The sequence below is a fragment of the Anguilla anguilla genome, chromosome 14 (genome assembly GCF_013347855.1).
Source record: "Anguilla anguilla isolate fAngAng1 chromosome 14, fAngAng1.pri, whole genome shotgun sequence".
Lineage (NCBI taxonomy): Eukaryota > Metazoa > Chordata > Actinopteri > Anguilliformes > Anguillidae > Anguilla > Anguilla anguilla.
In genome coordinates, this window is record NC_049214.1 from 9,459,124 (window position 1) to 9,477,024 (window position 17,901).

A 17,901-nucleotide genomic window follows, 5' to 3' on the forward strand; every position below is an offset into this window, starting at 1 on the left:
GCCTAATATACAATGTCTGACAAAGCATAGACACTTAACAATAATGCTCATGTAAAATAAAATTGACATCAATATATCAGTTAAAAAATGAAGTCTCATCCATGTGGAATGACAGCATCATTAAGCTATAAAAGTGCTGTGCAATACTGATAATACAGTACATATTAAGTCACTTCATATAAACTTCACAGGTTATCATTTACTTACAGCTGAGTTCAATCCGTATGAAATCTTTAATTCCCAGATTTTCCATGAAGACACCAGATGTTGCTGTGGTCTTGAATAAAAAGGATATGTCAGCACTCAGCTCTCCCTGGAACGTAGGGAAGTGGAGATAGGAGGTCTCCTTGTTGAAAAAGGCTGCATTCCAAAAATTCTCTAGTCAAAGAAATAGATAATATAAATAAGACATGATATATGAAATCATCAAACTGTAGTGTTTGTTTGAAGATTGCCCTCGGTTCTTATCAACCCCCCCCCCCCCTCCAAAAAAAAAGGAGAGAAAAAAAGGAAACTGGATAAGCTGTAATAATTAAAAAACCTCTGATGAAAGACACAATCCTGGTTTGAAGAATAGACTATATCATACATTTGTATTATAAATGTATTACTTACTGTCACCATAGCACTGTAGATGGCCAACTTTGTAAGCTGCCTCTGATTCCGCTCTGTTTATGTCACCGAAAGATATTTCAGTGACAGGCAAATGGTCTTTAAATGACAGTGGGCCTGAATCATTTGTCCTGCGACAGAAATAATATGTATTACTAGTAGCCTGTGGTTCTCTATCATGCAACCAGTACACTGAGACCTGTGATTTCTCAAAACATTCGCAAATTACCACATTTACACATTTATTATTAAGCTGAAGTCAACACAGCAAGGAAATGTATCAGTGGTTGATAGATTTGATTCAACAGAGGGAGAAGAGAAGCTAAATATCCACAGTTGCACAAAATTGCATGCATGCTTTTTCTATTCATCAGTCATATGGGTGAAAATGAGCAGTGCACCATTCTCTCCTGTCCGCATCACAGTTGCAGTAGTGACTGGAGTCAATGCAGCTCTCCTCCAGTCCGCAGGAGCATTTCTGAGTTCCGGGCTTTGCTCCGCCCCAGTAGGCGTGTGCCTCGCCTGTCCTGCCCACCCACCAGGTGAACGGATCACCATCTAATATAAGTACATGTTCATTCATAAACTAAATTAGACAAACCACGGCTATATGTATGTACATAATTGCATATATGCATACATACATACATTTTATACAGCTACTCTTAATATAATCTGTGAACCAAAATGTTTTACAATTTTCTTCCCTGGAATCTCTACAGCAGTGAAATCAATCACAACATTTGCATTGCTATAATAGAGCCCATATTGTTAAACATAAACATGCAAACACATGCACAAAAAACATCCATTTGCACATATTATTACAATAGCACATGCATATGGACACGCACATACACACTCCTACATTCTTACGCACAAAATAAAATGATTTAAGAAATCATACCCATGAATTCCCTGGCTACAGTAATAATGTGCAAATGTACGGATTGCTAAATTGTACAAAAAAAATTCAATAAGTCTTTGTACAACTTCTACTTCCAAAGAATGAATGAATTTGCTAGAAATAGTATATAGTCTATTTAAGATGCTTACTGAAGCTCCATCTGTATAGTCCACACATGTCAAATTGGACAGGGGCTTAATAAAACTGACCTTCATTGAGAGGGGGATCAATAGTGTTAATAAAAAAGAGCTTACCTGGTGTGTTTAAGAGCCGTGACTTTTTGCAGTGGTAGGAGACTTCCTGTTCGCAGTGCTGCGCTTGGTTAATTATCACCTGGAGCTGCTCCGTGTTAGCGGAATAGTTAAAATAAGCTAAGTGCTGATCTTTCCCACCAGATGATTTTAGTTTGGTCAGCTCCGTGTTATTGTGCTGAATCACCATCCACGTCTTTTCTGAAAAGACATTGGAAAATCATATTGCAATTGTGGATTATGCCTACAAGCACTAGTGATATAAATGCAACATACCAATGAGTTACAAGGAAACAGCAAAAGGCATGAGAGGTCAATAAGAACAATGCCCTGCAATTCCCCACAGTGTATTTAGGGGTAGTCACAAGTTCAGAACAAGCCCCACTGATAACCCTCATCCCAAAAATCCATTTGTGATCAATTGTCCGAAAGCAGGTGGCCTATGAGGTTATATGTGGGTGTTAAAACTGAAAGGTTAACTGTGATACCAAATTCCATTTCCATCAGTCACCACCTACATTTCTGGTAAGGAAAACTAACAATACAAAGGAACCATATACACTCTTTTTTCAATGGCGCGTTAACACACATCTCACATACAATGCCTCTTGCATGACTGTGGCTTGGTGTTTCAACTGAATTCATGTGGTTTTTTAGGGCCGATTCACCCATACTAGCTGTCAAATATTCGGCGCACTTCCTAACATGGGAATGGTCTGGATTTGACAGATCTGGAAAGACCAAATCACGATACAAGCTGATTTCCTGTCAGACAGGAAATCAACGGTTCAAACTATATTTCCTCGGCGTTCGTGTAAACAGCTGAAAACAAAAGTGTAACACCGGATTTAAAACCCTGTCTTTGGCTCTACGCAACACTACTTCACATCACGCCCTGCTGCCGCCGTATCTGAAGCGTGCAGTGTGATCAGAGAGAAATGTCTAGGGAAAAATACAAAGTGTAGGAAGGAAAGAGAAGTCCTTGGTTTGCTTATCCCTGGGAGAAGCCCAGCCTCGCCCTGTGATGAGGCTGGCTGCCTTTCATAAGTAACATTGGACTTTTCTTTGCAGAAATAGCTGTCATAACATCAATATTGTCAATATTTAACATGCTGCAAAGGTGCTAATTTGATTGTTTTCAAAGGAGACGCTACACCAGGGATACTCAAATTTGGCTCTTGATGACAGTAGCACTGTTGGTTTTCATTCATCCCCTCTAGTCTGGACTGATTTAATTAAACCTGAGACACCAACTGAATCTCTGACCCAACAGTGGCATTAATCGACCAATCAACTATTGGGTAGAAAAGAAAACCAGCGGTAACACTAGGCCACCATTGAGTATCCCGCATTACACCAACCAAGCAATTCTTCAAGCAGTCAGACATGACACAAATGTATTGCTGTCACCAAACTATTAGTTATGAGTGTCTGAAGTTTTGTTAGTGGCTATACTGTTAGCTTCTGCAACTGCAGCAGATGGCATGAATGTTCTGTTAATTGTTCTCCTTTGTGATGTTGTGTTCATGATGCAGCTGTGCTTTCTGAAATTAATTGAAAGTCAGAATCAGTTACTTTCTGAATTACACTGAAGCAGAGCATAACAGAAGAGAAAGAGACCATTGATGCTGACAGTGGCTGCGTTTATGGGCTGCAACAACAGCATCTGTAGTGATATAACAGGTGTTAGTGTGGAATAATTGTGAGGGAATTGGGCTTGTGAGTCCCTCTGAATTAATTTTCTTATTTATCCTTTATTTCTACAGGTTATCTCTCTGATACTAAAATCACTTCTACAAGAGGCCGCAGTCACACATGCATTTCCCTTGAATAAGACTGTCTGATCAATTTGTAAGTGCAATGTCTAAATTCCAAATATGATATAATGACAGTAACAGGTGTAGTTGAATGACTATGACATGCTTTGCACATTCATGCCAGATTTCACCAACGATAATAATGTTATGAGGCTTAATATAAAAGAAGATTTAGTGCAAGACTGACACCGATCAGTCATTAGGCCTTTGAACAGTATAGTGTAGGGACAGTACACAGTACAATAGATTGTCATGTGTGAGTGAGATAATTGCATCTCAAGTGAAGATAAGGGTGCATGGCCAAACCTAATTAGAGAATGTGGAAAGCATCCTCACACCTATACAATAATCCATTACTGTCTCCTTGCTTACTGTGACAAACACATTACCTAAATTAAAATACCTAAATTAATTTGAACACATCTTTTTGATTGGTGCTAGTGCTTGCGCTTGCATTTGCACACTTAGCACCAGGACCTGAAGGCCTGGAACCAATCTGCATTTTTTCTTAAATTTGAATCTCAGTTTAATTCAAGTGATAATATTTATTTATTCATTCTTGTGAAGAAAAGCCAACACTTGCAGTCAAAGTTAAGAGCAAACGTTGATTGAATTGAGGCCAAGGTTTCAGTAACGCTAACTGAATTCTGTTCTACATATCAAAGAACCTTTCGAGAATGTGTAATTTACAGAGGAAATTATAGGCCTCCTTTATCTAATGAACTAATAATTTGAAGATGCTGCTGTGGTGGCACCTCATCAGAAATTCATATTATGTTAAAATGCATATCATGCCGAAATGAAACATTTTCAGCAAGCTAATCACATTCATTAAGAACAACACCCAAATGTACAGCACACAGTTCAGATAGTTAATTGGAAAGCTACCACAGAGGTTAAGGAATGATTGAGTATCCAGAGACAAGTACAGATCTTAAGCATGTGGACAGCACACGGTCAAATGGTGAATTGTTTATGTCGTGTGTGTAGAAGTTGTGTGTCATGAATAGGCAGGCATAATGATGCAGTGATAGTTTTCAATATGCATATGCATGCATGTAAGCTTGAAATACATTCGAAAGTGATAGCAATCAACATTTAAGGAGAAAATAATGAATGTGGACTGTTTTGAAGTTGTTGATATAATGTGCACATTTGTCAAATTTATTGTCTAAGCAATGTATTGTTGGCAGTTAAAACCAATCTGACAAGTGTTACATTTGAAGGCATTAAGGATTTTTTTTTCAGATTTAATGTTGAATTCAACATTTCATGGTCTCATAATTTCTGGAATTCATTCTTGGTATCCATGACAAAAGCATAGTCTCAGTTATTATATCTGTGATGTGTTTAAAGCCACACTTCTTGTCTGAATCTGTAGTTTTTTTTTAATCATTTTTTTTTCCTGAACATATCCTGTATGTTACCTGTAAATATTAATGAACCAATGAAAGATGTTGATTTGTTCCTCTAATGGGCAGAAAACACAAAATACCTTTGTGTACTTGATGGAAGATAGATGGACAAATCACCACCAAATTCCATTTTTATACAGTGTCCTCCAAGATTATTCACACCCTTGATAGGAATGTGCAAAAGTAGCTGTATAAAGTCAGCCAGGCTGAACACATCGTGTTCCATTGCACAATTTTTCTATGGCAGGCTTATGTTAGAACATCTTTTAAGCCCAGGGAATGTGCATTGCTGTAAACTGGACATTTAGCATCATGTCAGTACGCATAAGGTAAGGCTTTGCTTTGACCTCAGAGCTGCTGTTTTACTGAGCGCGAGCTGATATATCTGTCAGTTTTGGCAGGGGTGGTCAAGCATGGCTGTCTTGGCTGTTGTCGGTCATGAGTCTGTACTGTGTCAGCGCGCCACAAATACAGTCAGGCATAATATTGTTGAGCAGCTCACAGAAAAGTGTCCGGCTCTAAGCATCCCGGTTGCCTCCCGTCTGCCACCCTGTGACAGTCATGGCATTTTTATAAAGCTGTTTTTCAGGTGAAGTTTCTTCATCATGCTTCCTTAGAAACGGGAACAGTTCTATGACTTGGTATGAATGTGCACATTACCGAAAAGAGTTGTTCTTGAAATTAACATTGATTGGTGAGGATTGTGCATTTTTCAGTATTTCACTTGTGAAAAAAGTATACTCGAAATACGAGACAATTTCTATTTTGACAAAATGTCAACTATTGTGTTTGTGCGCATGCACCTGAATGCATGTGTGCATACATGTGTATTTATTGTTTACAGCTCCTCTGTAAAAAAGACCTTGGTCTCAGTAGGACTACCCTGGTTAAATAAAGGTTAAATAAATAAAAAATAAATAAATGACTAAAATGTGTGAGTGTGAGAATAACCACACTATAAATCTGGTCCGGCATCACTTTACTGGCCGACTTTAAAATTACAGAATGCTTTTTTGAGGATTACTCAAAAAAAAAAGAAAACTTGTCTTTTGTCTGGCCTGCCTAACAGGCTGCTTAATCCTTATAACCAATGGTCCTGTCGTCTCAAGAACCTGAACATCATGCCCTTCCAAAAACTGTTCAGGACTAACTAAATTAATGAATTAAATAAATAAATAAATAAATATGTATTGCTGTATCAACAACAATTTGTGTGGAGCCCTTATGTAAATAAATGCATAATGAATTTATGAAAATATATGGGCATACAGTATGTCCACGGAAAATGTTTGCTTTAATATGCAAACATATTTTGATTAAATAATCAATTTGAAACTGCCAGTCAAGGAGTTTGTGCACCATTGAAACAGCTCAAGCTTGACTCAGCATGTTAGTGATCCATAGCCAAGTTGCCTGTCTAAGTTAATGAAATAATATGATGATATTGAACAATTAATGGTTGCAGGATAAATAGATGTGAGCCTTCAGATAATAGTATCACAGGCTGACTGCACACCAGTGCATTTCTGCTCTCAGGAATAAAATGTTTTTTTTTTTCTCCAGATTAATAAGTCATGATTTCATGAAATTAGAGGAAATTTGCAGGCAACAGATATGATTGTCATTTTTGTTTGCTTTCCAGCAGGCTCAATATGACAAATTTTTTTTCTTGATAGATTCATTCAATATGTGTTGGAATTTGATGGAGAGTTCATTACAATCTGTTATTTTTCTAACCATGATTGGCACTGTCATTGAACAAAGTGGATCTCTTTAAAAAAATGAGTCATAATTATGTACCGTGGACATGGAGAAATGTATCTTGTGCTTGGCCAAAATTGATTAAGCTTTCTTAATCTCATAGCAACATTTGCAGAGAAGCTTGTTAAGAGCGGAAAGCTAGCGGGCGGTTGGAAAAACAACTGCCACAGACGGAACAGAGGGCTCTGGTAGCCTGTGTTAATTTTCACGAAAGCAATGGTGCCTCATAAGGATGATGTCTCAAGGGAGAGCGGCAGCAGGCTTTTCCATTTCTCAAAGGATTATTTCATTGTTTGCAATGCCGGGAGGCTGTTAGGACTGCTAATATTATAACAACTCCAGTTGTGGCATTGATACATTTCGCCCAGCAACCCACGGTCCCTCAATGTGCATGGAATGTCCAGGAATGTTCTTGTCAATGCTGTCCCATCCGCTTGGTCAGTATAATTCGAAAGAGACAAAGCGCTCTTATTCTAATGCGGATGACACCCATTTCATCTATCGCATCTGCCCCACAAACACGCTGACTTACGAGTCATCTCTCCGATAGAAACGTGAACAATGGCCTGCGTGCGACAGCACCTATGAGGCTCCACAGTGGAACTGACAGTGATGTCATCATGTTGCCAGAAAGACATGATCATTACAGTGGAATAAAGCGCTCAGCATACCTGTCATGTTGCAGTAGACTAGCAGTGGGCTGAGGGGGCCACTTCCATCCAGGTCGATGTAATAAAGCCCAGATGCATTACCCTTATGTTTGTAAGCTTCGCAGGAGCGCTCATAAATTGCTAGGAAACAAAACATATAAGAAGGAAATCACAGGTATTGATATTTGATTCTTAGAAAACAATATCCATGCAGTCAAGCCGGTCCACAATTTCATGTGCATTTGAATGGTGACGTGTGTTTTAAATACAGAATTTGATACACGTTTTTTATGTTTTGCTCCTTTTTTCCATCATTCTGAAAGGTAAACACCTTTGCTATCGATACCAGACAGCGCAGATAAGTATGTGCTCTCAAGCATGTGATGTCAGCTGCTGCTTCTTATCACACCGCAGTTTATATGATGAGATGCTATCCAATCTCATCCCAGCGTGACGCTAGAATAGGCTGACCAGATGTCCTCTTTTCTTTTCTTTTTTTCCTTCCTTTTCGTACCAAAAATATCTGCCCAGGCAGTATTTGCAAATCTGAAAAATATCCAGTTAAGTTTTGCTAATTCTATAGATCTTATAAAAACAAATAGCGTTGTAATGTCTTCCAGCCCCAGTCCTCTTTATCTGAAGTTCACTATGCGTTGCCCCTCTGCTAGACCAATTGCATTGCTCTGTGGGACTGTGGGGAATTTGAATTATTAGGTACTGTGAGATATTAAGGGAGAGTGACAACTCCTGCTGGGATGAATTTATTAAATAAGCAGCCCCATTTATTTATTTATTTATTTATTTATTTTACAGAATCATCCCCAGATTTCTTCTTTGCCTGAAGTGAAATCACATTTGTCATCTCTGTACCAGCCCCGACTGTAACATGCACATGCAGAAATAACACATCCAAATGTACGATGCTGAAACAACGGAAGCCACCTGAGGCATACTGGCTTTTCAATCAGCGAGTATGACAGAAAGCACTGAGGCATGCTCCGTCTGGAGCAGTGGAACAGCTTTCCACCAACAGCCCGTGAATGCAACGCGACTGCATTATTAATGTAGAACATTATTGCATATGTGAGAGACAGGGTATTGAGAAAAAGCACGCATTCTAGCTTAAAGGTTGATGGTTTCTCCAGGGGCTGTGACTGTGTGATCCATTCAGTTACTGTTCATTCTGAGATACTCCAGTTTATGTTCTTTGGTTTTAAATGGTTTTAGGTCTCAATGGTAAATAATGTACAGGCGTATAAGCCCCTTCATATTGCAGCTGTATATCCAGGCTATTATTTCTCGCCAACTCAGTGGGGGATATTGTAGAACAGATTTCTTTTCTGATGCCTTCATAATATTGTATTTTTTAACCGACAGACTAGTGTCACAGGCAAAGCGGAAATCTTTCCCATTTCTAAAAGCACTAATTTTACTGATCAAGCTCTAAGTAAAATCTAATTATGCAAAGAAAATTACTCTGTGAAGCCTTTTCTGTGTTCCTTACTCTTAGCAACTCATGTGTGAAAGTGTTAAATAGGCTAGCTATTATATTTGACTGACAACAGCTTAGTTTCATGTGAACCTTCTGCACAATTTATGATGACTGTGGACTCAGATAGGCTTTTCAGATCATTAAAAGCTCCTGCTTAATCCCTATCAGTGTTGAAGCTTTCTCAAGTGGACTGCTCGAACAGGAATTGCTGTATCAGAGGTAAGCATTTGACCTTGAATCAAATCAGTCTTTTGTTCAGTGACCTTTGTATAAGGGTTAGCTTATACACTTACAGCTGTGACATGTTGCTCCAATGTAGCCTGAGTTGGAGCAATTGCAGTAGAATGTGTTCCAGGACTGTGTGCATTTTCCTCCATGTTCGCAGTAGCTGGGAGAGCATCTGAAATGACAAGGTTGTTCATATCATTAGAAGGAAAATTTACTTGTTTAAAAGCAGTTCCTGGTCATTCATACCTGGAAATTTGCTTGGCAGAAAAATGTCTTTGAATGGCCACAATATTTTTGAATGGATCCAACACTTACACAAAATTCCCTTGACCTTAAAAGGCAGTCCACCGATTGTTTCTTACCAATTAAAGAGGACTTATTTTCCTTTGTTATGAATGAATTCTAATTAACTCCCAACCTAACCACATCATATACTACCACTGGAAACATGTGATATAATTTTTCACAAATCGTTCATAAAATTGCAGACAATTTCTTAAATGCTAAGTCCAGTTTAAGTCACATACACTTTATTTCCAAATAATGGCTGTATTACACATTTAAAGATCTACTTGCAGAGGGGCTTGGTCTGGTGGAGGGAGGCGGGGCAGTCTGGAGCCACACATAATTTTTGCATGGGCACATACACCTGGGTTGTATTTAAAGGTTTGCTTTAAGCATGAGGCAGCTGGTTATAGCCTCTACCTTAAACTTGTTTATTCTTAAGCAAACATATATTTTCAGAATACTCCTGTTGCAAGAGATAATGCCAATTTCAAGTGAGACCTGGCTGAAGACATAATTTTATCAGTCCTGAAATTACCCTCATGGATTCTCAGCATGAATGGGTTTGGCTTGGTTATATATTAAAAAGGCCTTCACCTAGACATCACTATGCATTGCTCGCTAATGTTAATAATACATACTGATATATGCTCAACAGGGAAGTCATTCATGTAAAGAACATTACATATTTATATGTTAAATGAAAATATAGAAGCAAAGCCGGCGGATCATTGTGTTTGCAACACAAAATAACAAATGGCACAGGAGACAAAAGGCTCTGCATCAAATGACTGCCGTTCATACAGCTCCCACTTCTCAGACAGTTTCAAAATGGCCTTTCTGAATAGGGAGTTTAGCATCCCTAACAGAGCTTGAAATCATTCGCTTTTGGCAGCGACACATGGAGACTATTGAGCTGCATCGTTGGAGCCCAGAACTGACTGCTGTTAGACAGAAAGCTTTGTTCTCTATTAATGTATCTGTTTTATTGATGCCAAGCATACGCTTTACATCAGTCAGCCATCAAAGGCCTACGCTGCCACTCTCCTCATGCCACACTGCTGCTCCCTACAATGCCCCAGTCTACAGATTTATCCCATCTATGGCAGTGGAATGCAGGGTATGAACATGTTCATACTAACAGATGCCGTATGAGATGCATAGCTTCACTAATTGAATATGAGACTCTCGATGGGGGAATCTCTGGGGTGCAGTTATTTTATCTCCAGCTTCCCTTCCACATGCTAATTCTAATGACAAGGATTACCTATCGCATCACCAGGGTGCTATGGCCTGACCAATGCACTGCTCATTAATCCCTACTTGGGATGTTGGTGATTTACAAATTGGGGCCTTTTCTTCATTTGCACTCTTTGTAAGTCACCCTGTCTGAAAGCGTCCGTTAAATGCCTACAATTTTAATGAAAACTGTTAGCACCAATATAATAATTCCAAAAAGTGGTTGTTGGGGTTGGGTGAGAAAGATTAGAGATAAAATATGGTTTGGATTAATAACTGTTGTGTCAATGGACAGCCACAATGTAGTCTATATTCAATCTAATAGGACCCACGTTTGCCACCAGAACAGCTTGAAATCTTCATGGCACTGATTCAAAACGTGCTGGAAACATTCCCTCATGATTTTGGTCCATGCTGACTTGGTAGCGTCATGCAGTTCCTGCTGATTTTTTGGCCACACATTCATACTGCAAAGCTCTCGTTCCACCTCATGTCCAGCCAATTCATATTTTTGGTCATATAAAAATTAAACCTCTACACCACGTCTGTATGCTTTATATATTCCGTTTCAGGCACATCATTTGGGGAACAAGCAGGTGTACCTAATAAAGTGGTCACTGAGTGTATATAACACACACACACACCTCACATTGCTGACAGGGAGAGCAAAAAATAACATTATCCATTCAACAGATTAATCAATTCTGTCACCAGGACTATATAATTAGAAAAATAATGATGCTCTGTGCCAGGACCCAGGCCTGTTTCAATGAATGATAAGAGATTGGCAGAGGTGCTTCCCACCTCCCACCTCTGAAGGTCTGAGCAAAATGACCCCGATCACAGAGGTGTAAGACATAGACATGTCATCATAGTGCAGCCAGTAACTGAGAGGCAGTCACGGCAGGCCACAGAATGGACATCTAGCTGTTTGCAGGGCCTCCATAAATGGAATGTCACTGAGGTCCATGCTTTAAGTCGCATCAGTGGGAGATATTGGACCCAATTCTGTAGCAGCCAGCATACCACAGCTAACAGCATGGCCTCGACGATTTAAGCAGTATTATGCATGTGTCTGTTCAACACTGGAAAATAACTGTTTTGACTTAATCCAAAAAACGTGTATAATGCCAAGAAAACATTAAAATCTGGCCCAACGCCATTGCCTTGGTCTTTTTATTTTTCCTTATTTTTTAAGCCAGTGAGTAATCTTGTATATCCTCCTAAGACAAAATAAAAACATCAATGCAATGGTTTCTGGTGGGTAACTGTTGAAAATGCAAAATATAAGAATGCGGAGGGAGTAGAGGGGCATACGCAAATCCCAACAGCCCAACAGTCAAGCAATAATCAGGAAGAAACATCACTCTTCAATCTGACTGGGCAGGACCTTGAAGGCCTTTCATTTGTTCCCACCCCTTGTTAGAAATCTTAAACTTAAATATCATTGTAACAAAAAGGGTACAGAATGCATCTCTAGTGTTTTACAGTTGTAAATAGCATCTCCTTCTCAAAAACATTTCAGCACTGCTAGCAGATGTTGTGCTCCTTACTCCTGTCCATCCTTTGGACATCTTTTGTCGTCTTGTAGAAAGGGATGTAGAAGAAAATGTTCTCAGAGCAACATCTCTCCTGTACCGAAACAACAATCCTTGTCAAAATGAGATTCTTTTGAAGGCATTTGAAGCAAATCCCCTGACAAAGGGGGGTGGGTTGTATTAATGTCTAAACTTACGTACAAGCAAGAGGTGCTGTGCCTCCTAGCGGACAAAACATTCTACAGGCCAGTGGTAACCAACCCTGTTCCAGGAGATCTACCATACTGTAGGTTTTCTTTTCAACCCTAATTTGGCACACCTGGCTCTACCAATTAGTAGCTCAGCAAGATATCTAGCTGCTGAATGAGGTGTGCTTTATTAGGGTTGAAATGAACTGCTTGGTTACCACTTCTATAGGCCATTACCAGCTGATCCTAGAGCGCAGTTAAACGCTGATATTGATAAGGTCCTTACAGATGTACATGCTAGATCTTTGATTTCTGACGATGAGTTTAAATATTTGACAAATGACAGTTCTACTAAGCCAATTTTTTTTTACATTCTTCATAAGGTACACAACTCCCTGTCTAACCCCCCTGGTCACCCATTGTGACAGGCAATAATTCTTTGACAGAGCCTACAGTATGTGAAACATTTTGACTTATTTTTGTGGCCCATAGTGGAAAATTTGTCTCGCTACACAACTGGTCACCCAAAGAATACACTACTTGTTACTTTTGATGTCTCAAGCCTCTGTACTAATATCCCAGATACAGAGGGTTTGACTGCTTTAGAATACTTTTTGATTCGTGCTGATGCATCAGATCCCCCACTGAACTTTTCCTCACTAAAAACTAGAGCACAAGTATTATTTGCAGATCAATGGCACTGCTATGGGAGCAACAATGGCTCCAGATGATGCTAATTTATATTTGGGGTATCAAAGATTTATATCTCTGGAACAACAATGCTTTTTCCTCCAATTTGATTTAATGGAGGAGATATATAGATGACATTATTGTAATTTAGAAGGGCTCAACTAGCTGGAAGACTTTTTGCTATATATGAACAGTTGGCATGACTCAATTAAATCGACCCATCACATTGATCTAGTTAAAGTCAGCTTTCTTGACACACTAGTTTATTTTAAAAAAGACAGTTTAAGATAAGATTTGCTACTTTTTCAAAGAAAGAAACTGCAAAAAACAGCCGCCGGTGTGCCAAAAAATTTCATCCAGTCCCTTTGAAAAAGGGCGGCCAATTTTTACGTTTACATTTTATCAGAAGCTGTCGTTCAATCTAACCATCTGTAGTCCAGTTTTTTACAGTGTGGCTATCCTGATACCTGGTTACACTCAGCTGTTTACAATTGCTATGAGACCCCAAAGTCAGATTTATGCACTAAACTAAAAAAAAAAAAACCTTCCAAACTGTTTTCCCGTATATTTAAAACAACATATAATCCAGTGTGTCATCAAATCAGGCAGATAGTCAATGCACACTGGCATATTTTAAGCAGTGACCAGCATTTTAATAATTTGTTTGAACATTCTCCTTTAATAGTTTATTTGAGGGTGCAAAATCAGACAGACTTGTCAGAGCAGTTCTCTTTTATATGTAGGGAAAACCAAGCTCTGAACATACAATAAGAGTTCTATTTGCAGGGAAGACACCAAGTCTCCAATATTTCATAAATTCAAGGAGGATCAACATTCTCAGTCTGACTTCAAGTTTGTATGGAAAGGGTTTTGTCTCATCGAAAGGGTAGTGACCAGGATAGTAAACTATTACAAAGAGTAAGCGTTTTAAATTTTTTAACGAAACACTCCCTTTCCCAATGGAATGAAGGAAGAATTGGGCTTATGTTTTCTTTAGAAATACCTCCTGTCATGTACAGGTATTGTTTTTTTCTTTACATACATGATGTTTTTGTATATAAATGGTACAGAAACTGGGAATTATGCTGTGGAGAAAGAAAAAAAAAACAAAAAACTTAAATTAGGTTTTTTTTGGGTGAGGGTACGATCTCTTGCAGCTTTCCACATTTATTGGGGCCTCTGTGTGTCAATTGCCTTATTAATGAGCAGTTGGCTTAACTGAGGACCAACAGGTCATTATTTAACTAATCTGAGAACTGGCATGTTCCTTTAAAAAAAAGTGCTCGTGACTTTCCAGGTGAGACCACTGAGGAAAGCTATAAACTGAAACATTCGCAGCTCCTTTTAATAAACTGAACACTTTATTCTTTTTTTCCCAGGTTATTCTGCAAATAAACTGCTACTGAAGCAAATCTTGACTTTGGTCTTTTTTTAAAACAGTGTGTGAACAGCATGTTCTACTATTTCGAATTTGCTCCTGCTCCACACACCTGTCGCTCAAGATAGTTTTACTGTATGTTCATCAAGTGTAACAATTTCTATCCTTATTTTAACTGTTGAAAATGTAAATAAGCACAACAGCCAAGTCACGTCATCCTTATTTTATACTGCCATAAATGATAATTCATTCAACAATTTAGAATTTGTATTTACCATTAGGATGACCAATAAAATGAGCCCTCCAAGCTGAACGCCTGTATTATACAGTACATGCTTCACTCCATGCTCCACTTCTTCAAAATCACAGCTGAATATGACACAAGCGTCACCTGTTTAAGTGTGCCTGACAACCAAAGATATGCTACCTAATGGGTGAAATGACTTTCCTTGAACAAGAGTGCTTTAATCTCCAACCGCAGACTCTGCTGGATTACAAAGACACTGTAGCTGTACTGTACCAAACAGGGCAGAGTATACTTTGTATCCCTATTCATAAAGGAAAAAAATCCCCCAAAAATTGAGGATGGGATTTAGCCAATCTTCCTACTACAGGCCAGCTTATAACATATTGAAATTTGGCACTTCTGCAACTGTGAAATATAGGACATACGACAACTTGTAAAAGTTTTCAGCTGATTTGTAAAGTTTATGAATACGCAGTTAATGTGACTTGGGTTAATGTCTTATAATCTCGATGCATAGGTGCATTTCTGAGAAATAAATCTTCTCACATCCACGAGAGCAATGGTAATGTTTAGGTCTCGTTTTACTAGCCTTCATAATTCATAAATTTAAGAACATTTTCCATAGCAAGAGCTGTGAGACTTTCTTTTTAAAAAAATTTTTTTTTTACAATGAACAATAACTATAGCTATGTTTCCCATAGAAATTATGCTTGTTGTGAGGAAAAGTTATCACATAGTTTGAGCTGGCCCAAACTGTTATCGCAAGAATGACCACCTTTTTATTGCAGCCACTAAGAAAAAGTAAAAAGTCAAATGGAAAAAGTTATTAGTTTCTCTTAAGGTGCATTTAGGCCGCTTATCATTTGTGCCTTTACAAATTGTATATACATTTGTTTTCTCATTCCGTTTATGATCAGTCTCATCTTGCATCTCTTCTAAACCAGTGCCTCATGTGGGTGTACAAGAACGTCATTAACAAACTATCCTGTGCAATAAATGTAATCATATTTTCATGGTGATATATGAAATCAAATGATATAATATTAATAATTAATAAATTAATATATGCTATTCAGGTGGGAATTTATCTTAGTTCTCATGATTCCTCATGACAGGAAGATTTGGTGCTTGGTCATTCAGAGACCATGTTGCTTTTTTTAAAGTTGTGCATCAATTTACATCCCAGAAAAACTACCTGCTTAGTGGGCAGCCAGTTATATGTGAACTATCCATTACAGACTGATTTGGAAAATAAAACATAAAATAAAAAAAATTTCAAAAAAAACGGGTGTATATCTGGCTTAATGAACACTACACATGGAAGATGTGACCACACAGGGCCCTTAACCAATGAAAACATTCATGTCTTTAAACTGTGCTAGATCACAACAAACAGAAACACTGAGGTTGACCGAGTCTGAAAATGCCTCACATAGTCACAAGCTTATTTCACTAGCATGAGCAAACCATTATGCTTGTATCTTTATATGTGACCTATTCTTAAACGCTGTTGATTCCAAATGATGAATTGTTGTGCAACAGCCTATTTCTTGTATTCCAATGCATTCTTTTCAACACTGTAAATATTTGCCCGACACGTCTCAATGATACAGCTTGACTGGGGTCTGTCTGACACTTCAGTACCTGGGGACCGTGTACAGTAATTGCTGTGACCAGATAATTGTAATGCTCGGGAGGCAGAGGCTTGGCATATTTTCGTTAAGCTGCAATCGATTAAAATTTAATGGCCCTTATCCTAGCATTGTCCCTAAGGGACTAATCTCTAAGAGCTCAGGTAACATGGCAGCATTACTATTGAGCAGATCATGTTCAGGAATCTTTAAAGACTTCTGAGGCAAGTACTGTACAACATATATTATGGCCCCAGCATGTACCAAAATGGATTTTAAAACCAGAATGCATCCATCATCCTTTTAATTCAAAAGGCTTAATGTCATCATTGTAATGTGTATTTATACACATGACAGGCATGTTTCTTTCTGTAATACACCCAAAAAGTAATTCAAAATAGGAAGGATTGTGAGATATTCAAGAACAGTAGCAACTAAAAATTCAATGCATCTACAGTGTATTATACAGACAATACTTTTTTGTTTTTAAAATTAAAATAAATAAATAAATACTCTGTGTAACCTTTAGATTATACTGGAAATGACAAGAAAATATGCAGACAATCCTTTATTTTCAATATCACAAGGGTCATTGTTGAAGTTTAATTTACATCCTTTACATTTACTTCAAACACCAGTGACTTATTTATTTTTTGGTTTTCTGAGGGATCCCACGCTTAACAGTGTACAATGATCACACCTTATAGGTATGTGTACACATTTCAGAATGACCTTCCTTATCTATAACATAGACCCAAAGCTGTTGAAACATGCAAAAGCATCTACTAACAATATCATTTTCCTGCCAGATACTAGATGACTGATCGCGCTTTCAAATTCAATAATTGGTCATAAAATGTACCAAATTTAACAAGTTTTGGAGCAGTAGAACCTAGCCACCAAAATGAGCAGTGCATATCAGGGAGTAGCAAAATTTTTTAGCAAAACTGTTTGTGTGTGAAAAAAAAAAAAATGTTCCGCATTTTCCAAGAATACATCAAGGAGCTCATGTTTATGGACACTGAAATTACAATTACATGAAGGGAGATTCAAGCACAGCGGTTGCCAGATGCAAAATTGCAGAGTGGCCAGTGCAGAGTATGCAGCACTTTAGGATGCTTTTTTCTCAGAACGGCTCCGTTAATATAACAGTTAGTCGGCAGCTGTGCCATACATTTATATATTTTTATTCCAAATGCTTTCTGCACAACCACTGAATCACCTTCCAAGGGGTAGCTGCTCCTATGGAAAGTCTGCTGCTTGAAATTGGCAGTTTATCCAATTTACAAAGAACTGGGAGTTTAACCATTTACAAAATGCCTAAGTGGATGGATTAGAACACGCCCTAGGAGAAAATTGTTCTGGGATCATTATATGTGAACAAATAATGAGACATCCACCATGCGAGTATGTTGCTCACATATCATTTATAAACTAAGCGCATTCACAAAAGTTTGTTCAATTCAGTGGCTGTCAACATCATGTTTTGTTTTATATTAACAAGGTTTTATCTCCTGTTGTATCTCTCTTATCCCACTTCGGAATACTGAATGTAATTTGCAGTCCTGTCCC

At 38.2% G+C, this 17,901-nt stretch overlaps 1 protein-coding gene across 3 annotated transcripts in view; it reads right to left on the minus strand.

Moving 5' to 3' along the window:
• Positions 1–17,901, minus strand: part of cntnap3 (contactin associated protein family member 3) — a 99,018-nt gene that overhangs the window by 20,130 nt on the left and 60,987 nt on the right. For all 3 annotated transcript variants that reach the window (XM_035392285.1, XM_035392286.1, XM_035392287.1), the window contains 6 exons: positions 9,199–9,305; positions 7,435–7,554; positions 1,774–1,971; positions 1,014–1,170; positions 616–743; positions 208–378 (listed from right to left, as the gene is read on the minus strand). In XM_035392285.1, the coding sequence (XP_035248176.1) occupies positions 208–378; positions 616–743; positions 1,014–1,170; positions 1,774–1,971; positions 7,435–7,554; positions 9,199–9,305 (881 nt within the window). The remainder of the gene's footprint in view (positions 1–207; positions 379–615; positions 744–1,013; positions 1,171–1,773; positions 1,972–7,434; positions 7,555–9,198; positions 9,306–17,901) is intronic.